At 37.2% G+C, this 24838-nt stretch overlaps 3 protein-coding genes and 1 long non-coding RNA gene across 8 annotated transcripts; 1 reads left to right on the top strand and 3 right to left on the bottom strand.

The window, feature by feature from the left end:
* Positions 1-2760: 2760 nt before the first annotated feature.
* Positions 2761-6367, bottom strand: LOC148728067 (uncharacterized). Its single transcript, XR_015988979.1, has 3 exons — positions 5992-6367; positions 3436-3626; positions 2761-3103 (listed from the first exon to the last, which is right to left on the bottom strand). It is a non-coding gene; the product is annotated as an uncharacterized LOC148728067 (long non-coding RNA).
* A 3021-nt stretch (positions 6368-9388) lies between these two features.
* Positions 9389-22388, top strand: LOC148728068 (uncharacterized). Of its 5 annotated transcripts, XM_088762723.1 has the most exons (6): positions 9389-9525; positions 12870-12982; positions 16353-16401; positions 18251-18316; positions 20817-20931; positions 21824-22388. In XM_088762723.1, exons 1-5 carry the CDS (start codon positions 9506-9508, stop codon positions 20893-20895), a joined length of 327 nt encoding a protein of 108 aa, XP_088618849.1. In that variant the 5' UTR covers positions 9389-9505; the 3' UTR covers positions 20896-20931; positions 21824-22388. The 5 variants fall into 5 exon arrangements, 3 of the variants coding, with proteins under 3 accessions (XP_088618849.1, XP_088618851.1, XP_088618850.1); XM_088762725.1 differs by lacking the exon at positions 18251-18316; XM_088762724.1 differs by lacking the exons at positions 20817-20931; positions 21824-22388 and adding an exon at positions 18587-20341.
* Positions 10637-20634, bottom strand: LOC148728069 (uncharacterized). Its single transcript, XM_088762727.1, has 16 exons — positions 20563-20634; positions 20063-20098; positions 19721-19777; positions 19014-19132; positions 18552-18634; positions 17974-18056; positions 17444-17530; positions 16809-16896; positions 16428-16503; positions 15982-16128; positions 15724-15849; positions 15273-15309; positions 14970-15032; positions 14447-14478; positions 13031-13073; positions 10637-12536 (listed from the first exon to the last, which is right to left on the bottom strand). The coding sequence occupies exons 1-16, from the start codon at positions 20621-20623 to the stop codon at positions 12310-12312; spliced, it is 1365 nt and encodes a 454-aa protein (XP_088618853.1). The 5' UTR covers positions 20624-20634; the 3' UTR covers positions 10637-12309.
* Positions 22121-23375, bottom strand: LOC148728070 (uncharacterized). Its single transcript, XM_088762722.1, has 2 exons — positions 23095-23375; positions 22121-22277 (listed from the first exon to the last, which is right to left on the bottom strand). The coding sequence occupies exons 1-2, from the start codon at positions 23343-23345 to the stop codon at positions 22121-22123; spliced, it is 408 nt and encodes a 135-aa protein (XP_088618848.1). The 5' UTR covers positions 23346-23375.
* Positions 23376-24838: the final 1463 nt, after the last annotated feature.

Raw genomic sequence — 24838 nt, forward strand, 5'->3', positions numbered from 1 at the left:
GTCTATGTATGCGTTCACTAGTTTATTCCTTTAGATGCTAAACTGAACAATAATTGGTTTATTCTGTCCCATCCAAGCTACTGTTCTTCTGTCTGATACTTTCGTTTGAAAAGTGACTCCGACAAGCTTGAAAAGTGAAGCGATAAGACACTAAGGAACGTTTTCCATGAAATTCTGATATTCAAGTCTGAGGAGATTATGCTTCATAATAAAATAAGTTATATTATACTATTTCATTAAATATTTTTCAGTTTATTAATATTTATCTTTCAACTTTCAGAAAATGAGACGCGAAGATCATGACAAATGTCCAATTATTTTGCCAACATTTTATCAAACTACAACAACTTATATACCATAATAAAGATCTAAGTAAGGGAAACACACCGGTGTATTTATATTCTCTAAAGGTGTGAATCCACATGTGCTGGAGACGCTAAGAGATTGAAAGGTTGAGGTAGTTAGCCACTAGCCCTGATGCCAAAAAAAATTCATAAAAAAATTAGGTTTTAAGTAAAGAAGCCGCACTTTCACGTATTTGTAGACATGGTTACTTACTATATTTTCACAAGGTTTCATATCATTTGATAAAAAGTGTAGAAATTATCGCAGTTAGGGCTAAATTTTGGGTAACGACATTAACATCTCTGGAGAATCAGGCAAAAAAAAATATCTCAAAGAAGCCCAAATTTGGTGTGTACATAGTTTGCACCATTCCCTATTCAGTGATTTTAAGTAACGTCCATTCCCTCTAGTTTTAGAAATCTGACGTAAAGCAAAAAATCCTTGGTATAGGTATATATCCTACACAAGGCTTGACACGAAACTCAACCTTGAAACTAGGGCTAGATCGCAAAACTGCTAAAACTTTTATTCTTGGGAGTTGAGAGCTGAAATTTTCAGAGAATGTTTATGGCATAGTTTCTATTACGTGCACCAAGTTTCAAGACATTTCAATAAATATTTTGGATTTTTTAGCCCTTTTTCGTCAAATTTGCATATTTTGAGAGAAATGAGGGTTGGGGATTAAGGGCTTTTCGCGTTTTTTTAAGCACCATCTCATTGAATGTAAACAAGCTATACATCGTTGGAAAGGTCGTATTAAGGACTACAACTTGATGTATTCAAAAGTATTGAAATGACTACTGGGCATGCGCTGGAGACCAAAAAAGCTCGAAAAAAGGGGTTTTTTGAGTCTGTTTTTGCAGGGCTAAGAAAACTTAAAAATCAAACCAAACTGACACGAAATGATATACACATAATTGTCCATTTCGTTAACAATGGTTTGCTGTAGTTGGCGTAGAAAAGGGTTGATGTGAGATTTTTTTATGAATTTTCTTGCAACACGAGTCTCATATGTACGCTATGCGGATCTATGTTTTTTGTCTTTAAAAATTCGTAAAAAATTCACTTTTTACCGGTTTTTCGTTACACTTACACCAATGTCATTATAATTAAAATTACTTTTGATTAAAATTAAAAAAAAGGGATTGATTTTTCCAACCTTTTTCGTCTTCTTTTACACGCCATAAATCTTAAGTGTTTCTATCCATTCAGCTAATACTTACACATACAATGGAACAGTTTCCGTACTTAATGCCTGCTAAGTTTGAAGGCCGGAACAATGAGGGCTTTTGAGTAACAGTAGATTTAATGAGTGCCTGTCCGTTTCACGATTACGCTATTTTCGCCTAACTCCTGACGTTTGAAAAATTCTAAAAAATTAACAAAACATTAACTGTACCTTACTTGACCAGCATAAAATAGAAAATAAAACGACGTTATGGGTACTGCTCTAGCTCCTCAACCTGTGATGCTCTTCACTTGCGATTTATGAGAGTACTACAAGAGGTATAGAACTAGGGCGCTGGCTATTATTTTCACGGGGATAGACTACAGCGATGCTTTAGTCAGCAATAAACAACCAAGCATTGAACGTTACAATGAAAATATTTGTAAGAAGACCTTTAATTCTATTTTACATGGTAAGAGTAACCGGTTAAATAATCTTTTACCCTCAGCCCATAAGTCGTCTTACCATCTAAGACGATGCAGGCGTTTTGAAACACCATGGTGGAAAACAAATAGGTTCAGGAACACATTTTTAATGAGATCTTGTATTGAGCATGCTTATTATTATTCTTACATTAGTCATACTATTAGAAATCTGTTACAATTTTTGTAAATACGCAATTCAGCCCCTTAGAGGGCTGCCATGTATTTATTTGTGAAATAAACCTTTACCTACGCGGTCCCTGTGTGGGTATTATGGTCGCGTGGCGTTATCACCTTAAATGACCTTTTTGCTCTCACTTGCATGTCTTGCAAGGATTTTTCCTTTTTGTAAAAGATGATCGGGGGTTTATTGGGGTGCTTATTTCAACTTAACAGCCCATGCACGAACTGTCCAGACCCACCGAGTTGTAGTGTATGCTGGTAATTTTGTGGACCCGGTTACTGGCGTGCATACGCAAGAGGTGGAATCGGCTTGGTCTAGATTAAAATACAAAGTTAAGATGAGGAAAGGCGTCAGGAACTATGATTTGCGATTTTTTCTCAATGAGCATATGTGGCGAGACTGGAGAGGAGAGGCTCACGTTTGCAATAACATTACTGAAGTTCTCTCACGATATCTCACCAACAACCCAGTTTAGGGAATATTCTGACTAATTTTAAAATATGATCTTCTCTCACTTCAATCAAGAACATTCCTGGATAAAATATTAACGAAATGAAGTATAACAACACTCCCCAATCCGCTTGTTCATCGGTGAATTCGTTCGGTAGCATTCCATTGTTTTTAGACAATATACTATTACACAGTAAGCTTCAGTAGTTTGCGTTAAATTAAAGTTAATATTTTTAGGCTCAAAGAGTAATAACTTGTTTTAGTACTGGATGTCTATACAGTTCAACAGTCATTCAAGACTTCTCTTTCAGGAGAGCGGCTAACTCGATTACGCGGCAATTCACTCGCAATTCTGTACCCTCTGCAAACTCGGGAGGGAACATGAAGCCGTGCCCTCTGCGTTCCTTTAACTTGATGTGACTCCGACTGATGATAACTTTCTTGCCATTGTTTCTTATCTTTTCAATGAAGAACCTTGAAAAAATAAAATAAAAGTTTAGCCTGTTTATCTATTTATTCAACAATTTGCCAAAGTCAGGTAAATTTACAATAGGACAAGGTTATCCCCTACTAGGTAAATTGTTTCGAGTTATTGAAGCTAATTCAAATCTTTGACGAACAACTTGAACTATACATTAGTGTACAATAATGGACACGAATCGTTGTTCAACAGTATGAGAAGAACAAAGCCTGCCATGATTCATGAATTCTGTTTTCAGTGATATGCAATGTCCTTTTTATCACTGAGAAACTAAAGGGATTGCCTAACCATACGGGTACTATTGAATGGCCGTTGATATACTCACGCGAAAGCAATTCGTATAGATTCGACACCTCTGTAATATTGGAGCCAAAGCTTTCCTCTAGCCAGAACAAGTCTCCACTTCCTAGCAAACGCCTCTATCGGAGGAGAAGCGATGGGCCACTTCCAGTCATTCGGCACCACCCAAGTCAGAACGACAGCATCTTTAATCTCTATTTTCGCGTAGACTGTGGCCTGTTTAAAAGAGTGCGCCGATTAGTTGTAAAAGAATCTTCGAGCATTGAAACATTGACTGCACACCAACGTTTTTTCCTAACAGTTTTTTTTTAACGAAATAGTGCTCGTGTTACTCAGATGAAACTAGCAGTTTCTATTTTTTTTTTTTATTTCACAAAAGTGGTGAGCAACCCATTTAAGGAGATCGGGATAATTGGAAAATTGTTTGACCTGTATTTTCTCGCAACAACAGATGAACAAGTTCTTGCTGATTGCTAACGTAAACGTTGAAGAACAACATGCTGAATAAATAAGAATAGGTTCTCCTGATGAAAAGATGCATGATTGTTTAAGTTTAATTTGCAGTATAGGTTTAGGGGCCGACCATTTAACATTTGACGGGGGCGGGGTGGGTGGGTGATTTCTGGTCATCAAGAAATTTTTTTTTCTAGCAATCTGCTGGGCAGGATATTTTTTCCGTTCTAAGTGCTCTTTTTTTTTCTGTTACATTTGGCCTGCATGCACTTTTTCCCTTCAAACAAGCTGTTGCAGGAAATTTTTTTCAAAATCCCCCATCCCCCCTTAAGAGTTAACTGTTAAATGGTTGGCCCCTTATTCAAAGTCTATGAGAAAAAAGGTGAAGACAGAATGGCACAGTTCCCTTTGTGGCTGTTGTGGTCGCGTGGTATTATCATTATCACCTTTAAATGACAATTTTGCTCTCACTTGCCTGTCTTGAAAGGATTTTTCCTTTTTGTAAAAGATGATCGGAGGTTTATGAAAACTGTTTTCTGCAAGGTCTGATTGTACATCTGACTCTAGTGTTTTGAATTTTTTAACTATCGTGTGGTGTGACAAAATACAGTAAACGTTCGTGACCTTTTGGCTTTTCTGTATGTGTAAGAGCCGATTGTTTAAAGGCAAAGTTGACGCCTGACAGAGACCATTCTATGATGCTTTCTGGGTGCCCTCTCGCGTTATTGGGTTGTCTGAATGGCGAAAGGCTGTCATATTCCGATATTTTTGTAGTATTTTGTTTTCAAAACACCGATAGTAAAAAAACCCACACACGCACACACACACCGGGAAAGGGTTAATGAGATCATTGACAAAACGGCAGTTATGAGGGCAAACACATTGATGGGATGTGTAAACTGTTTTAACTGCCTGGGGTACGGTGTGACAAATGACAATAAACGTTCGTGACCTTTTGGCTTTTCTGTATGTGTAAGAGCCGATTGTCTGGGGCAAAGTTGACCCCCGACAGAGACCTGTCTATGATTCTTTCTGGCTGCCCTCTCGCTTTGTCGCCTTGTTTGATTTGCAAAAGGCTGTTATATTCCAAAATTTTTGTAACATTTTGTTTTTGAAACACCGATAGTAAAATATAACACACAGGAAAGGGTTAATGAGATCAATGACCAAAAAAGGAAAATCCTATAAGACACGTTTGTGAGAGGAAAAATACAATTTGAAGGCGATAATGCGACGCGACCACAAAAGCGACATGGGTAGTCCGTGCCGGTCTGCCTTCACCTTTATTCTCAAGCAGAAGACTTGATCACAACGTCGCCTCCTCCAAATTTGTAGAGAAATTGATCAAATCCTCGGAAAGAAAATCGATAACATAGAACTCAAACACACGGCAAAAGAGAAGCCTCCAAGGGATATTCCTTGCAGGATAAATTATCAACGGTTTTATCTATATACAAGGAAACCGTGGACAAAGAGCAAGAAGAGACAACTGGATGTTTGGCGTGCCGGTTTCAACAGGCTATTCTCCAGCTTGAGGTTATTCCGAGGTGGTGGAGCAACAAGAACCGATGGCGCAATTTCGCCGATTTCCGTTGGAATACAACGGAAGAGTACGACAACTCGTTCTTTGTTTAGCGAACCGAAAATGTAAGCTGCTTTGACGACAAAAAATGGATTCTGTCGCCTTTGTGGCAGGAAATTCAATGACAGTTTCCTGCCAGTTGGCTTGAGAGTCACAAACAACACTTCTCTCGCACTAAAGGAGGAATTGTAAAATTTCAGTAAAAGTGAAAAACAAAAAAGGAAAAACGCAAACTAAAAGAAAACCAAACAAACTATTTTCAATCTCTAAAAAGGGCTGCCTTCCAATAAGCTTCCGGATAAATGAACGTTCTTAAACCAAAAACCCATGCTCTGCAGGTTATCATATCAGCATACTCCGTCGTTCAAATGTCACGTTTCATTTTAAAGACAAAGCTTCCTTTCTCTTCCTACCGACCACGTGAATTTCCGACTACTCTATATCCTAGTCGCACTTAAAAAAAAAGGCTGTCGAGTTGACATTAACTCAAGTCCCCTCCCTCTCCTCGTCTGATCAGTGCGAAACGTTCGCAAGGCCGAGACTTACTCAAAAGGAATTCGAACATGTCTGAAGACCAAGTTTCCGCTCCAATCGATTAATCTGAAGTAGACGCACAGGCCTCAACCCTGCTGCAAAGGTGGCGAGATAATGTAAACAGAAACACATCTGTTACAAGAACGTTTGCCCTCTTGCGAGAAGAGGATGTCTCGAAGAAAGCAATTCCTCGAAGATCGCGTTTGGAAACGTTGATACAGGAAAGGAGAGCAAAAGGATATTCAATTCTCTACCAGGCACACCTCTAGTCAGATTGCAAACCTACTGGCTACGAATACTTCAACTTTAGCGGGAGTAAACCCCACGAGGTATTTTATTAAGAGCATTTTCAATGCTCGTGATTCATAACCAGTGGTATTGTAAGAAACATATCACAAGATTTGTTTCGTCATTTTTTGCCGTTCAATATGACATGGCTAGCAGAATTGTCAGGTAGCTTTCAAAGGGGCTAGACAAATGCTGGCATGTTAGGCGATTTTAATTACTCGCTATGAACGTGCATAGCAATAGCCCGACTTGGCTTCAAACGAATTAGGAAAAAGAAAGGTGATTCCTCAGAAAAAAGTGCTGTCGAATAATTATTTTCTTAACCTTCTTTAAATGTTCACTAACAATGTCTGTTTGGAAAGGTACAATAGAAAAAACAGGTGAATATGCTTGTTTGAGAGATGGGGCCAATCTAACCCCATTTATGACCGGCAGCAATTGGAGGACACATAGAGAACTGCGACGCCAACAAGATAGAGCGTTAAAAGCATCGGCAAAGTATTAACTGAAAAAGGCTACAGGATGTCAGTGCTTAACACCAAGATTAATTACATTATCTACAATGCACTTGAATTTTGTTTACAATTAATTTATTCAGATGAAGAAGGTGCATTTACTCAAAACGAAGCTTACAGCTAACATCGTATTTATTTTGTTATAGGAAAAAGCTGATGCACAGTAAGAGTAAGTGTTATTGTTGTTAGTATTCAACACTGACATTCTGTAGTAACTTAATGCCATGGCTTCGCCATCCAACCTTTTTCCCGCAAGCTTAAATCCACGAAATAAGAATACCAGGTTCATTTTGTTTTCGAGAAAGACTCGCCGACATTTGTTTTTCTTATGGTTGAGTGTAAAGCTCTACATTGATACAAACTAATTGTACCGATAGGTGCTTGCATCGCCAGTAGCAGTAATACCACCAGCAGTTGGATGCGCTGTTTTCGAATATAATTGTTCTTTTCCGCAGGTAATTTATTAAGATTTACTTTCTATCAGAGTATCCCATATTTTTCATAGAGGCGCAAACAACTGTATCTGGGTTAGATTTAAGCTTAAGGTGAGTTAGGTGCTTGCATCGCCAGTAACAGTAATACCACCAGCAGCTGGTCATGCAACGGCAGCAGCAGCAGCGGCACCAGCACCAGAAATAGAAGCAGTTGGAAGCGCTGTTTCCGATTATAATTGTTCTTTTCCGCAGGTAATTTATTAAGCCTTACTTTCTATCAGAGTATCCCATATTTTTCATAGAAGCGCAAACAACTGTATCTGGGTTAGATTTAAGCTTAAGGTGAATTATGTATGGCGAGATTTCTGACACAAAACGAAGGTTTGGACAAAATAGGACCACGCGGAGTCGAAATGGGAGTATTCGCAGAAAAGTCAAATATTTTCAGTACCTTCTATTCAGTTATTTAATACAGCCCTGCATATTTCAGAAGCTGTGACGAAGATTTGTTGTAAGCTCTAATCTGTAATTTTCGTTGATCCTACTCTGATGCCTACTGATTGCTTTATTTCACGAATTTCCTCCCTTTTGATATGTTGATACTACTCGATTTTCAGTTCTTAAACTGACACGTTTTATCCACTTAGACCTTCAACATTTGTTTTATTTAAGCTAGGAATCTCTGAATTTATTGCGATCGTGATGAATGCCCGTACCTGTTAGAACTTTTAATCGTCACAAGTTGCGCCTCGTGGATGTTTTTTATGATGATTGTTGCATGTTGTTTTCAATAAAACGCAGGAATATAATATGTTTTGTATTTATTTTTCAAACCAGAGCATACTCACTGCCCAAGAAAGAGACGCTGGTGTCGTCGTCGGGATGTATAGTGGAGAAAATGTCTCAGTTAGAGTCCCGCCAAGTGCAATATTTAGGGATATTGCTGGAAATGACAAACAAATTCTCCTGAGGCTGGAAAACAATTAAATAAAGATAACTTTGAAGTATCATGTGTCAATTTTTTAATCACGATGAGAGTCGCAAAGGAGAGAATTAGACATAGTGATTTTGTTGATAGTTTAATTGATGAAATAATTCTCTGCAAGTTTAAAACAAGCATTGAATTTTTTTCCCAAAAGGGGTTTTGTCGAGCAATTACCCGTCATGCGTTGTTCCGTGAACATGTCCAATATTTGGAAAAAACCTGTTAGGGAAAATCTTATTAAGAAAACGTGCTGATGTAAATTGGCCTAAGGATCAATACCTAAGGATCAATGTTTAATAAAATGCTGGTCTTTGAAGAATTATCTACTGTGGTTTTCTCTTTCTTTCCCAAATAATCGCTTAGAACATCCATCATGATCAAATACTGTAAGCTACATTCTTCCTTTTCCCGCCCTATTTACTCTATTTCCTCCTTTTGTGGGTTATCTAACGATATTACGACGGGAAAATCGAATGAAATATTGACCTGAAATTTCATAAAACCCACGTTCTGTAATTGCACAAAGATATTTTGATTTGAAAATAAACCGAGATATTAACTGGAATTTCGTAGAACCCACGTTCTGTACTTCTGCTCCGTTGACACGATTTAAGGTCGACGATTAGATCGTCAACGATCTGATTCGTAACGATCAATATCGTTAACGATCTGCTTCGTGCTCGTTGTCTAAGAACACGTTCTTCGACAACGAGCACGATGTTACGAAAGATCGTTGAACCATACGATGAAATCGTATAAACGAGGACGTTCTTTTTAACGTCCTCGTTGTATTGGATTTTAAGGTTAACGTGGTCGTTCTTTTCAACGCGCTCGTTATACTCGATCTCGCGTAGAACGTGCTCGTCCTTTTTGACGTGCTCGTTATACTCGTTTTCGTGTAGAACGCGCTCGTTCCTTTTAACGTCCTCGTTATACTCGATTTCGTGTGCCGTGCCCAGATGGCAGCATTGATCCCAAAAGCACCTGATCAAAAACGACCACGATTCCTCGTTTTGCCAAGCTTCGACATACGAGCCTCGATTATCCAATCGAGCCTCGATTTTGCAATCGTGCCTCGATTTTGCAATCGAGCCTCGATTTTCCAATCGAGCCTCGATTTTCCAATCGTGCCTCGATTTTCCAATCGAGGCTCGATTTTCTAATCGAGGCTAAATACTGGAGGGAGCCTGGGGCGAGTGAGGGTGGTCATGTTCTAGCAAACTTGTCGTCGCAAACTCAGGACTTTTTTGAAATTTTAAAAAGAACGCGAGAGGGAGAAAGAATATTTTTACACTGCTAAAGAGATGGAGGAAATGGTCCTAAGGTAAGCATTGGTTTCTTCTGGTACATTGTTTTACCGGAGGGTGTTTGTTCCTACTTGCTGCTTCATAGTTTTCGGTTACGTAAGCTCGATAGATTTTCGCGTTCCTATTTTAATTGGTCATTTTTAGCCAAAAAAGGAACATAACTCTTAGGAAATGTTAAAATGGTTTGGACAAAAAAGACTGAGTAGAGGATGAGTAAAACTAACATTCCGGCACCAGAATTCAAGACAGTCACGCGTATGCATAGCTACCAGCTGACATTCATATTAGTGGGAATGGAAAAAAACAAAAGCAAAATTTTCTCATCTTGCAAACAAATGGTAAGAAGAATAATGTTAACTATACTTATGTCCATTTTCCAAGACCATAATAGCTCAGCAGCATTTCATGGAACATGTGAAAGTGTGGTGGGATACTATAATTTTTTTGAAGCTAAATTTGTTATCCAATTTTGTGTTTCACTCATTCTATTCAGATAATTTTGTGAAACACAATCATACTGTGATATTTTTTATAGCAGAGGAGTCTATTTTAAATCAAAATTGACTAAATGTTCACAAATGAATGAACGTTGGAGGTTTTTAAAGAAACTGTGGTGCTGTGTCAGTGGGGGTAGATTAATTAAGATGAAATTGTAAACTGGCCACCCTGAAGATTCAAAAAGCTGACGTTTTGAGCATTAACCCTTTGTCAGAGTTAAGGGCCAATACTTGAAACTTCAGCTTTTTGACTCTCTACAGTACAGTGGCTAATTTATAATTTCAACTTAGTTGATATAACCAAATTAAATGTTGACTAGTAAGATTAACATGGACTTGACAATTAAGTTAAAAGAAATTAATTCTAATGAATTAATTTGATAGTTCAGAACAAATAAGATTCCTAAAATGTTAAATATTAACTTTGTAATAGATCCACCAAACTAATCAACTGTAAAAGCTATGACACAACTGCAACAGTTCACTTTTAACAAAATAATCAAGTGCTTGTTGAGCTGACCTTAATTTTCATATAGCCTGACCTAGCGCACTTTATTGACTGAAAAAAAAAACCTTAATCCTTATCTGCGATCATGACTAAAAAAAAAAAGCAAGACATAATTGATATTAGTAACTGAATTGAATATTTTAATACCTATTAATTTAATAAATACAAGTTGATTTTACCATAGTAAATAATAAACTTAACATCAAATCTGCCATGTTTGTTGTTTAAGTTGAACCTGCTCTACATGAAATAAAATATCAAAATATCCACGGGTAAATTAAAATAAAGGTGTGACTAACTAGGGACATTTTTTTGGTTTGCATGCTTATGGATCATCTTCAAAATATGAACGAGTTTTAACTTCTTGCCACAATTTTTTATATATACATATATATGTATGTACTGTATAATGTAATTTTAACTTTGCCTACTCTTCAGTGCAAGGCAAGAATTAAGCCAAGGGGTCCCTACTCTAGATATTAAATCACTGTGCTCTCACCCAAGGAAGCTAATTTCACACCTTTCAGTAAAGTAAACATGGTTGTGGTTAAGGTATATAGTTTCATAGAAGCCTAAATTTTTGCACTCTTTTAGAAGTCTTCTATATTGCATGTGCAACATCAACTATTAAATTCAAATCATAACTAGTTCCAGTATTCGATCTAGTTCATGTTTTTGTTTCATTTATTTGGAATATTCTATTCTGACACTAAATGAAATGTTTGTGGACTCTTACTGATGTAAAAACAAACTAAAAAACAAAGAAACAAACAAAAAGCAAGTTACCTCATATATATTAAGTACTTCCAAAGCAGCTGGCAATAATTGAAGAAAACCAAAAAAAAAAAAAAAAAAATGTGCTTACTATCCTTAGATGAGGGCACAATATTAAGATGACTAGCATTTCAGATTACGCGGGTATGAGTACAATTTTAGTATGAGCCTACTTAGACATTTTGCATATGTTGATTTACTGATCGTTTGATGCTTCATTTGTTGTCTTTGTTCTTGTGTTTATGTTTTGTTATGAAACAAGGACAAAAGCTTAGTGTTTTTCAAGCAAAAGAGAATGGCAGTTGAACCTGAAAACATGATTTGAAGTTGAATCAGTTACTTGGGGTCAGAAAGCACGAAATGAAAAATATATTTTGCTGTTTTTTGACATCGTATATTCAAGATTGGTCTGTAATTTTTTAAAATAAGGATTCCACTTTATCATGAATTGTTTACCACAATAAACAACTAAAACCTTGAAAAGCATAAAGACTCTGACATACTGGTGATGGTTTGAATGATGTCAGTTCTTGCAAGTTTGAAGATCATAGTTTGACCCAGACCATTTGTTTTTCAAATGACCCAATATAAAATGTCATGCAATACATATGACCCACTTTGACTAAATTCTAAACTGAACACTTTTAGTTCCTTATAACACCAACCATATTTACATTAGGAACTGAAGTTTTGGGCTCTACACTTGTTGTTTATCATCAAAACAAAGAACATTTTTAACTTGTTGCTTTATAGCAGCCTCTATTGAACAAATTTTGAAGGACTCTAGCCAGCCTGTACCATTTTTGATGACCATGAAAATATGTGAAATGTATGGGAAAGTGAAATTTTATTGCATTGTCCCAAGTTGTGTTTCTGGAAGTCTTTTAAATTACCCTAAGCAGTTTGATTGTGCATTTTTATATTTGGATCTGCTCTACATGAAATAAAATATGAAAACATCCACAGGTAAACAGAAACAAAGGTGTGGCTGACAAGGGTCCTTTTAAAGTCTTTTTAAACTTTTAACATTCTGGGTGATTTTCCACCATTGGCTTTTTTCTTTTTGAGGTTGTTCTCCTGTCCTTCTTTTTCCTTTTCCTTTCATGTTTAACATGTTCGTTCCCCTCTTCATCTTTATATTCCCTCTTTTTCTCTTCTTCTGTGTGCTCCCTCACTTCCTCTTCTTTCTTTTGCTCCTTTTTCTCTTCTACTTTCTTCTCCTCCTTGTTGATGTCTACACAACTTTCCTCTATTTGTGAAGGTGTTTACTGCATTTCCTCTATTTCTTGTCCTTCTTCTGGGGAAAAATTTATAATTTTAGACATTGTAGGCTGACCAGTAATTTTCTTTTTCTTGCTGTTGACTCACAATCATATATTTCTCTGATAATTATATTGTCCCAGTTTGGAGGGAAATGCTTTATAGATTGCCAGGTTAAGTAGGGGCCTTAGTTAAAAGGGTCAGTAGGAAATTTCCATAATCCATGGTCTCCAGGTCAAGAATATACATTTCCATGTTCTTTCAATATCTTCTAATAGAGTCTAATCATTTTGTTCAACCTTCTGATTAAATTCTTTTGTAGCTCTAATGACATCCTTATGCCATGTTATCCTCTAAAATGCAGTAGGATGCCAGTGGATCAACTATCATCAGAGATGGCCACTTTTACCAACATTAAAATCAGTATCCTTACTGGTTGGTAAAATACTGGTTATTTTACTTATTAGATAATATGCTTCTCACCTGCTTGTGCAAAAATAATTCCAGATGTACCTGGTAGTGGTTCCTGAAACAAGATAAAAAGTAAAGGGAAGTATGCCATCCACAAGAGTCACGTGTAACTTACTTTTAACAACAAGGGACAATGGCAAAAACCAAGATGCCACTGCCTCAATCTCTTACTTTTCCTTTATAACCATGACTATTATAACGTAGATATAGTATTATAAAATTAAATAGTCACTAATGAAATGTACATGAACTAATCTAATTACATGACCTCATATTTCAATGGCAAATTAAAATAGGGCATTCAATACCTTTACTAAACACACTTGGAAAATGATGTTACTAACATGATCTCTATTTACTTAGTTATTTAGGTTGATAAGTTTTTTACATTATACCATGACCCTTATTTAAAACTATAGTGATAATAGATACTGTCAGTTGTTCCACCTTGCTGTTGTTAATATTATTTGGTCAGGTGTTGATGTTAGTGTTATGCAGGAGGAAGCCATGACAGTTCATTTTGTTCAGTTGTATGTATATTGACATATCTTAAATTATTTTGGTTAAAATGAGAACTAGATCACATGAAGATCATTAAGTAAGTCTGCACAAAATAATGCTTCTCGCAAAGAACCTTGTCCCAAGGGACCCGTCAGTCTGCCCCAAGTGTTGCGGCTCACGAAGAACCTCGTCCCAAGGGACCTTTAAGTCTGCCCCAAGTGTCGCGGCTCACGAAGAACCTCGTCCCAAGGGAACTTTCAGTCTGCCCCAAGTGTCGCGGCTCACGAAGAACCTCGTCCCAAGGGACCAGTCAGTCTGCCCCAAGTGTCGCGGCTCACGAAGAACCTCGTCCCAAGGGACCTTTCAGTCTGCCCCAAGTGTCGCGGCTCACGAAGAACCTCGTCCCAAGGGACCCGTCAGTCTGCCCCAAGTGTCGCGGCTCACGAAGAACCTCGTCCCAAGGGATCTTTCAGTCTGCCCCAAGTGTCGCGGCTCACGAAGAACCTCGTCCCAAGGGACCCGTCAGTCTGCCCCAAGTGTCGCGGCTCACGAAGAACCTCGTCCCAAGGGACCTTTCAGTCTGCCCCAAGTGTCGCGGCTCACGAAGAACCTCGTCCCAAGGGACCTGTCAGTCTGCCCCAAGTGTCGCGGCTCACGAAGAACCTCGTCCCAAGGGACCTTTCAGTCTGCCCCAAGTGTCGCGGCTCACGAAGAACCTTGTCCCAAGGGACCCGTCAGTCTGCCTAAGTGTCACGGTCCACAAAGAACCTCGTCCCAAGGGACATGCGAGTTTTTTAAGTTTAAGTCACCTTTTTTTGGTCAATGATCTATGGAACATGCAATGCAATATGTTATGGTAGGGTTTTCATAATGTAGCATACTACCAATAATTTTACGTGACATTTTAATGTGCACTACTTCCCTTACCTCATTTGTTTTTCTTGTGTTCGAATCTTCATCTGTCAGGAGGAGAACTAGTCTCAGTATGTAAAAATACACAATTTAATATACCTATATTTTACTATAATTGCTCAAGCAAGACAGGTGATGATGATTTATCCAGTAAATTACAGAATTGTATGGCGACTCTCATTGTTTATCAGGTAACAAATATGAAATTAATAAGCCCTCAACACATAACTTAACATATGACCAGTGTTGATTTTTGGCATTAAGGCAATTTCTTCTGAAATTTTTTAAAGAAAGATGTTATCTCTGTTTTTAGGAACATCATGTAGTCCTAATGTTTGTCCTTATTTTCTGCTTATTATCACTGAGCAAGGCAGATTACCTGTAATTTTCTTGTTGGGTTGCATTACCTTTGCTAAGACTGGGTCTGCTTTTCATGCATGTTCAGTATCATTTGAAGGTACTTCATTTTTATTCTTTACATTGTTTTTTTCATTTTTTGGTAATTACTAGTTTAATACATAATATTTGTATTCCTCACCTAGTATTGTGGATGAAGGGTCACCCTCCAACTGCAAATCGGGAATATTTCCTTGGAATGTCAAAGAAACGGTTTATACTAAAGACTGGCTATGGTGATAAGAGCTTTCCAGTTTACTTCCTCAATAATACACATTCTTTTTTTCTGTTTTGATCACTTGTGCCATTTTGCTTCATGTCACACACTCATAGGCAGATAATTTGCAGCAAATTGACCAGTCCGAGCATACACTTTACTTAATATGTGGTGTTGTATCGTACATTCAAAGATAAGTTGTTACTATGTGTATTCACTTTTTTCTAACCTCTGATCCCAGAAGGGATTTAATCTCTGCCTCATCCTGGATTAAAAAAAAAAACAAGTTAACAGAATCAAAGATAAGGTTTAATACATAAATTCCACAGTATTTACCAGGGTAGCTGTTTGAACACTTTACAACTGTGACTTTCAAACCTCATGCAGGCACATTGGTGAATATGCAAGCAAAAATCCCCTCAAAATTCATACTTGTATTATATATCTCATAATGATTAATTTTGTGTGCTAAGAAATACCAGGAGGTAGCATATCATTTGCCATATTTTTTCCACCACCTCTAAAAATCAGGATTAAAAGGGTATTTTGAACAAATTTGAATTCACCAAACGCATTCCATTTGCCTTCTTGAAATAACACAAGTATATTTTAGACTCCAACTCCAGATTTCTAGTACTGTAGTTGTTATTTGTTTTATGCAATATTATTATTTACTTACTCTCTCATGAATATGAAGCACCTCTGGTCTCTCCAAGAGGTCTCCATGTTTTACCACTTCCCTACCTCTTTGGATAGAGAAGTGTAATGGGAGAGCATTGTTGGAGCCTGCCCAGTCATATACTTCCTATATCATTTAAACAGGAAAAAAGGTTAGATTTCTTTTTATAAAAAGCTATCTGCCAATCACTGTATGTCTACATAATTTTACCAAAGTGCTAATTACAGTTTAATAATTTGTATCATTGTTTATATGTACCTGGAAGAAGGCACCTTTGATGAACTGGCACTCTTCCTTGCCGTTTGAGTGGCGGAGGATGATTTTCACTTTCTCTTTTTTTTCTTCCCGACCGACATCTGTAACTCTGGCTTGTCGGGCTTTCCTTATCTTGCTTGATTCTTTAATCTTACAGAATAAATACATGACAACCTCAGTAATATTTCATTGATAAGTATTATTTATGTTGAATCACTTCATTTCACTCATTTCCTTTCCTGTTTGGGGATATGTCTCTGAAACTTGGGCCATACTTTGATGGCAAGCCTTGATGGAAGCCTTCTAAAAATAATCCTCATTTCATTGCCTGACTTTCTCCTAATGTGTTCTTTATTTTTGTTTATTTCCAACAGGTAATCATGCCATGATTGACATAATTGATATTGGCATTATTTGTGCAATGTAAGTATTTGGGAAAAGCTATTTACCTTGTCATCCTCTATTGCCTTTTGCAATGCACTCTCCTGCTCCCTCTTAAGTGAATGATCCTGCTCTAACCTCTCCCTATTGGAAACAATGAATAACTTATGGTGAATCTCACCAGTGTTCACTTTGATTTGCTGCATCTGTCTGGATAATCAAAACATATTAACCACATAATTTGCATACACCTAGGTTTTTTTAATGTTTGTTAATTGTGAACAAGACATTGTTTGACACAGCTTAGTATCTGATGTATGAATAACACATCAGACTTGAGCTATATGAGTTTATGAAATTTTTCTGTAAGATCATAAGGTTGTCAATGGGTAACAAGCTGGAAATAATTATTTCTACCTTTATCTTATCTAATATTAAAGACCTCTTACCATTCCCTTGTGAATGCATCCACAGCATCTGCTGCCCTTTTTACTGCATCCACCACATCTTCCTTTGTTGCCAATTTTAGGTTGTCTCCTTGTTATAAGAATCCAAAATAAAACAATTTTGTTTCCAGCCATCTTCAAGTCAAATCAGATCAATATCAACCTATGATGTTCAATTTTTAAAAAGGGGCCAAAAAGACATATTAAAACAGTTTACCAAAAAGTGGCAGAATTTATGCAAGGTCAAACTGGTATGTAGGTAGTATACTGGTGCCTGATAATGGCTTGGGATATTGTACATGACTGCAAGTCAACCTTAAAATTAAAGAGTACATTATCTTTAAATTAATATAAGACTTAAGGTAAGGGAAGCGCTTTTAAAGCAATGGGAGTTTTTCCTCAAACTTCCTTATGTTTATTGTCTGTTTTGACTTGTGCCTACACATAGTGATGACATTAAAATTGAATGAATACAGACTGACTTGCAGGCATGGGATCCTTTTCAAACATTCCAAACTGAACGTTATTTGCCAAGAAAAGCTTATTACTATTATCAATATAAAATTCCTTTCATTAACATTTACCAACCTTTTCAACAAATTGTATTTTGAGGCTATTTACATTCTTAAAATGCTCACCACAAAAACGCTCTATAAGGATAGGCTGAGAAGTTGTGGGTGCCATTATGAGTAAATCGGACCCAGCACTTCCAAATTTTCTTTTCACTGTCATAAAAAATAACATAAAATGGTAAGAAGAGTTTGAGAACATTGACAATTATGGGCATTATTGCATTTATTATTGGTGCATAGAGGTTGTTATGGGGCACTAAATATAGCATAAGGAAACACAACATAGACTAGAAGATAACAGGATATTTTGATATGCTCAGTACTACAGAAAGTAAAACACCCTATTATAAGTACATCCTGGAAGGGAACAGGAGATGTCAACATCCCTTAATAATGAAGAAACATATCTATGCACACACTCTTTACAGTACACAATATCAGTACTTCAGATGTATCCATTTTTAAATATTAGTAAAGTGTGAGAATTACATTACAATCTTGATGTTTAGCCATTAAGACTTAGGAAACTTTTTTAACTTTGACCTTTTTGTCTCGTATCTTAGTAAACATCCAAAACACGGATAGTAATTCAATACCTTCTCTCCCAGATCTGGATTTTTCTTTAGTTATCCAAAAGTATAAGTTTCCACGATTGATTCCATGTAGAATATTCAGAATCCTGATGATTTAAGAGAGAGATAAACATATTTGATTACTAATTAAAATTATTTACTACTTAATGTGAAATATAGCATGCATGCATCATACAGTGGATATTAAAAATCTTGAATACCCTTTGTGATGTTTGTGAGTGATGTTTGTGCGTGATGTTTGTATTTCAAATTATAATGTAATGTATGTTTGAAAACACAGAAACCAGTCAGTTGGAGTAACCTTCTATGTACAAAAAAATTGTCATGTGGGTACACATTGCACCAGGTAAGCATGGTCACTTTTGATGTCTCCATGTGTTTTTAAGTTATATACAGTCACAGAAAAGTTTAAAGGCACGGTTCATGCATATGTCTCTCAATAAGAAAAATTAACTATTATGAACTATGATATTAACCTATTTATTTTGTCACTGTGACTTAGTGTAATCGGAAGCTGTTTCTGCAGAGTGCAGCCTGCTTTTAGAGATAAAAATAACCTTTTATTAACTATTGATAGTCACCTTATCACATCAGGTATGTTGTCACCTTCTTGTAGGATCACTGTAACCATGCTTCTCTGGTCAGACCTGGCCTGGTGACACATCTAGATACACAAATTTATAAATTAAAGTAGAGTTAGATTTAATGTTATTTCTTTTGGTGTTATGATGCAACACAGTGCATTGTTGCAATGCATGCATTAGGACTATATGTCACCTAGAGAAATTAAAGTTGACAGACAGTAACTGTAGTATACTTTTCCAAATGGGTCTGTTCCTCAGCAAGTGAAATTGACATATGACAAGTGTGGCTTCACAAAAGTTTACAGGCTATTTTTATTTCAAATGTGACTGCTAATATATTTTACTTCTCATTAACTCAACACATTGACACCTAGACATGCTAACTGTATTTATTTACAACAGTTTCCTTGAAAATTGCAAGCCATCCGGGCAAACATAACATCGCTATTTAACACAAACCTCCTCATATGTTAAGTTCAAAAAGATTGGTAGGAGAATATCCTCATGGGCTGATGCCACCTCCATCAGCACTTGTTCACAGTAAAGCACATCCCATGCTCTGTCCACACTCCATTGCACTACAAAATTATTATATTGTGGTCTACAAATAGTAGTGGTATTCAATCAAACTGTCATCCTTTAAGGACATCTGTGTCAAAATCTTCTAAGGGTTGGGTTTTTTCCAAACTCTTCTTGCATTTTCCTTCTTGAAATAACAAGTATATTTTAGACTCCAATTCCAGATTTCTAGCACTTTTGTTATTTGTTTTATGCAATATTATTATTTACAAATAGTAACGGTGTTCAATTGAACTGTCACCATTAAGGACCTGTGCCAAAATCTTCTAAGGGTTGTTGTTTTTTTTTTGTTTTGTTTCCATTCCCCAACTCTTGCTGTAGTTTGAAATATGAATCAGACAACTACATAGGGTATAAGCAAGGTTAAGTGTTCTATTTTAGGTTCAAATGCTACTTTTGGCATGAATATTGTTTTGTATCTGGTGGAAATTTATCTAATGTCATCATCCAGGGAGAGCCCTGCATGTAATTGCATTAAATTATTGACAATAATTCCAACATACCTTGATTATTCAGATCCAGAACTCCTAAGGAACTCATAAATTATTGAAAATATTATTGAATTATTGACAATATTTCCAACATACCTCGAGTATTCAGATACAGAACTCCTAAGGAACTCATATCCTCTTCTACAACCCCAGCTTAAATGTAATGGCACAAAATTGAATGAATTTCAAGAACATTACTTATTGTGCATTACTTTATGCTACAAAACTGCACGAGTCAGTCAGTCTATCTGTCTATATCACACTGTACTCTACCATAATACTGAAGATTATCCTATTCTTCATCAACAGGAGACCCAATTGTTCATCTCTCTTGTTTTTCAATTAAATTACAGAACATAAATAAAATTATGTTCAAGCTAATCCCACTTTGGCTTTTTTAAGTGTATCTGTTTTTTAATCCATTTTATAGAAACATACCTGTTTCCCACTGTTCTGTGCCAGTTAAATGACATGCTATAATAAATGTAAAAAAATATATGGTGTAAAAATTTCCTCCTTTTTGATTTAATTTCTTGATCAGTCTCACATAAATATTGTTGACTTACATCATACCTAATGTGTAAATCTGACTTGGCTTACTTTGTTAGGGCACTTTCTCAGTGTTAAGACTTAAAACACTGGCTTTTAATAGTGCTCTGTAAATTTGCCTTATAAATGGTATTACATGATACAATTTGAAATCATCTATGTAAACTATCTGCAGTTTTAAACTTGATTTCTAGTGTAATGTGCATGCTTTTTTCAGAAAATATCCTTACCCACCCCAGAGATAACTATTAGATGTTCCAATCAGGATTGGGTTTTTGGTCTGCAATAGCCAAAGATCATGATTTTGGGGGGGGGGGGGGGAGGGGTCATAGAGGAAAAATAAAAAAACCAGCATTTTGATGCTGTTTAATCATTCACCATGGTATTACCTGAGTCAACATTTACTGGGTTACTAGCTAAATAGCTCCTGTCGAGGTCACTGGTATCCATGTCATCAAAAGCAGAAAGACCATCTGTTCAAAAAAAAACACAACACAGTTTTGAATTGTGTCACATCATAATCATATACAGGCAGATGGGTCACCTGCTTCCAGTCAAGATGCAAATGGAAGATTGAATAAAAAACATTAACTAAGTTTATAACTAGGGTGCAAATCAATCAAACACTTACATTCACTTGTAGGCAATGTCAAGTCCACTTGATTAACAACACCACTTGCCACCCTTGCTTCATCACTGGAAGTCCCTGGCTGGATGACTGAGTTTGTCACACTTGTTTGAGATGAGCTGGGATTTGGGTGAGTGGTTGATTGTTGAGAAAGCGAGGAAGGGTTGGAATTGAGCTGAGCAGAGGGAAGGGAGGTTTGGGATTGGTTTGTGGAGGGTGGGTTAGAATTAGGCTGAGCTAGGAAAATGGAGGGCTGGAATTGGTTGGTGGATGGTGGGTCTGAATTGGGCTGCTCAGGGTGATGGGAGGGATGGGATTGGTTTGTGGAGGGTGGGTTGGAATTGGGCTGAACAGAGGGAAGGGAGGGTTGTTGTTGGTTTGTAGAGAGTGGGTTGGAACTGGGCTGAGCAGAGGGAAGGGAGGGTTGTTGTTGGTTTGTAGAGGCTGGGTTGGAACTGGGCTGAGCAGAGGGAAGGGAGGGTTGTTGTTGGTTTATAGAGGCTGGGTTGGAACTGGGCTGAGCAGAGGGGAGGGAGGGTTGTGGTTGGTTTGTAGAGGGTAGGTTGGGATTGGGCTGAGCAGAAGGAAGGAAGGCTTGTGATTGGTTTGTGGAAGAATGGAGGGAGGTAGCATTGGAAGTGGGATTCATTTGAAGAGAGAGAGAAGGAAGGTTGGGATTGGTAACTCCTGGTGTTGGTATGGACTCAGGGTTAAGGTTAGATCCTGAGATGAAAAATAAAACAAAGAATTTAAATCAGCCATTTGAATTACGATTAAAATAGTGGAAAGATGCGAGAATTACTAGTTTTTTATTGATAAATCTGACAAACAAATATTGAAAATTTTTAAGAGGCAAAGATCCTTATTGCCAGTCGGCCAATCAATGGTAATGAACATTAAAAGGGTAAATATTGAAAAGTCAGAATTTAAATATCAAAGTTTTTATTTCTCAGCAGATTAATTGGGTTATGTTGTTGCTTTTGTCTTTCAAAGACCACTGGTGATTTTCTTTTTAATTGCAGCGAAAATGTATTTCCACTTCAAGGAGGCTGTTATTTCCAGGACGCTGTTATTGCAATTCTAACAGGCATTTGTGGGTACTGCAGCCATATATTTTACTCCACTACAGTTATATTCATGTCAACATGCAAATTTGCTAAAGACCAGCCTTTGCAGCACAGTTATCTTGTGGCTTTGCCAAAATTGGCTTTTACTATCTTTACTCATGGGTCACATGACACAGATGTGTATGCACTCAATGCGATCTTTTGGTGCTGACTGCAATGACACAAACCCTTGATTGATTATTAAAGTTTACACTAACCTCCATTTCTCGGGTGTTGCAAAACCATGTATATGCGCCTGGAATTGGAACTCCCCTTGCCATAAATTCTAAATATTTCCTTGGCGTCTGGTATGCCTCTGTAAACTTTTTCCATTTTGCTCCCACGGCTCGTAGACTTGTATAGACGAATTCTATGGAAAGGAAAGTTCAACATCGACACTACGTACAGTTTACAGTGGCTATATGAAATAACATTTGAATTCACTAAATAGTAAATAAAGTATGGGGCAAATCTAAATAGAGATGATCAATGATAAGTTTCTAGACTTGTTTGGCATGTATTATTCCAGTCCATAATCCCCTCTACTCCTTTACCCACTCCCCCTGCCTCAATGATTAGCCTCCTGTCAATCTGGAAATTCTAGTTGAGATTCCTGCTTTCCTTAATTAAATAATTTTACCAATTGCCTGTTTTCACTGTGTAACCATTGCACAGGTAAAGTCAAGAATAGAAGAGATAAGAAAAGTTAACTATCGAAACAGTCTCGGTAAGATTCAGATCTGTGCGTAGTTTAGAGCGATAAGTATTCGGATCAAACTGAAAATCCGTTTAAAGTAAGTCTTCGAGTAACGACTGATAATTCCTTTCTTTTTTAATTTTGATGACGTTGCGTCGAATGACTCTAAATGGGGTGGATCAGGCTAAATTTCGGCCCAACCTTACACGTGTTATAAAAGGTGCTGTTTTTATATATTACGTGCACATTTAACTCCATTGCAGGCCTTACATTCGTAGCAAGTTCACTGCTCATACTTTGGTTTTAATGAATGATCCGAAACAAATAGCTAAAGTATAAGTGGTAAATTTTGAATCCTTTGTCGCGTGGCTAAAATTTGAATTGTTTTGCTCTACCTGGGTTTTACGTGACCACACACTTCTGAGTTTACATTCAGTATTCAATGCAAACAACCTGCATGCGGGATAAAGTGCTTTGGTACTTAACCTACCTATCCAAGTCAACAGCCGCAAGTCCAGCAAAATTTTCCTTGACCAGCTCTTTTATCTTTGCACTCGAATAGTTGCCTCCAATTTTAATGTCTTTCACTCTACCCTCGCGATTCAGCAGTACCCACGGATTTCCACGCGGTGTACACTTCGCCTTTCCCTTCAGCCATACGAACACTTTACTCGTTGACTTTCCTATCGGCTGAGGTGACCCGCAATCGCTTCCAGAGCTGGAATCGCCTGAATCTCCCATGTTCGAATATCCTTGGTCTTTTATTGATGAAATCCAATCGAACAGGCCCTTTTTTGTTCTGCCTTAAAAGCACGAGTCCGGCACGTGAATAAGAAAACCGAAACCAATCAACTTCATTGTAGGGGGGGCCCAGTGGAGTAATATACCAAAAGACTATTTCCGCTATCACACATCACTTTTGTGTAAAGTAATGGTTTTGAGCCTTCCCGAACCACTCAAGAAGTGGCGTTAGTTAGGGGTTTAAGTCTATTCGCACAGCTCTTTATTCCTTACATTTCGATTACGCAAAAGAAGAAAACACCGCTGGCAGTGGTTTGGAAAAGGAAGAAGGTGGGAGGTGGAAAAATCAACCAGCCATCGCTCAATAAAATGAATAAGAAAGCTGATACCAATCAACTTCATTGTCGGAAGGGAGGGGGGCCCCAGTGGGATGTTATACTAAAACACTATTTCCGCTATCACATCACTATTGTATATAGTAAAGGTTATGAGCGATAAAAATACTCGAAGCTTTTCCAAACCACTCTAGAAGTTGCATTAGATAGGGGTTTAAGTGTGTTCACGGAATGCGCAACAAAAAGAAACCGCAGGGGTTTGGAAAAAGAAGACAGTTGGGACATGGGCGTCCAAAGTAGTAAAGCTCACGTCTAGAGAAGAAATGTATTATTATTTCATGGAAACGTCACCCGTTGTGTGACCCGGTGTTAATTTATTCGAGGAACCGTTGAGAATTTGAATGCGTTATAAGGAATGGGGAACGGAATATGGTCGATTTACAACACTAAGTATTCCGAAATACGAACATGTTAAACATAAGAATGACAAAACTTAGTCACTCCTAGTATGTCCGACGTGGTTTTTGGTGATTTCTGCAGTTTTTGCCTTGCTTTGTAAAGTCGTTTTAAAACAGGTAGAACAGTGATAGCATAGCCATCGTCTTCCCACCCCTTGAGTAGTACTCAAAGTGCTGATAAAATACTAGGCTAAGGACCAGTCAATGAGACAGGCGTTACAAAAAAAATGAAAATTAAAAAATTAATCACACACTCGCGATTCAGGAGCTAGCCTGCTATCACAACAAATTTCAAGGAGTTTGAGTTTGGTGATTATAATTTATTAGGTAGAATAATTTTCTGAAAGTAGTTTCTGAGGCATTTGTATATTCCCCGATCCTTCAAATTCTCGAGCCTCCCGATAACTTTACCGAAAGTGGTTTCTTTATCCCAAGACGAACTGCACTGAATTCTTTGTCCGATTTTTTCGCAGCCTTTGATGACTTTGATTGATTTAACTTGCTCTTATGTTTATTAGATGTTTAAGAAATCGGAATTCCACTGTACTCTTTATCGCCTTGTTCCTGGCCTCAAAAACTAAATTAACCTAAATTACGTAGTTACTATATTGCGAGGCTTAAACAGGCAAAAAATTACCAATCACATTATCTAGACCTCGCCATTGCCTCCACATCCTATCATCAAGGTACGACTGAAGGT

This window comes from Stylophora pistillata, chromosome 6 (assembly GCF_964205215.1).
Source record: "Stylophora pistillata chromosome 6, jaStyPist1.2, whole genome shotgun sequence".
NCBI lineage: Eukaryota > Metazoa > Cnidaria > Anthozoa > Scleractinia > Pocilloporidae > Stylophora > Stylophora pistillata.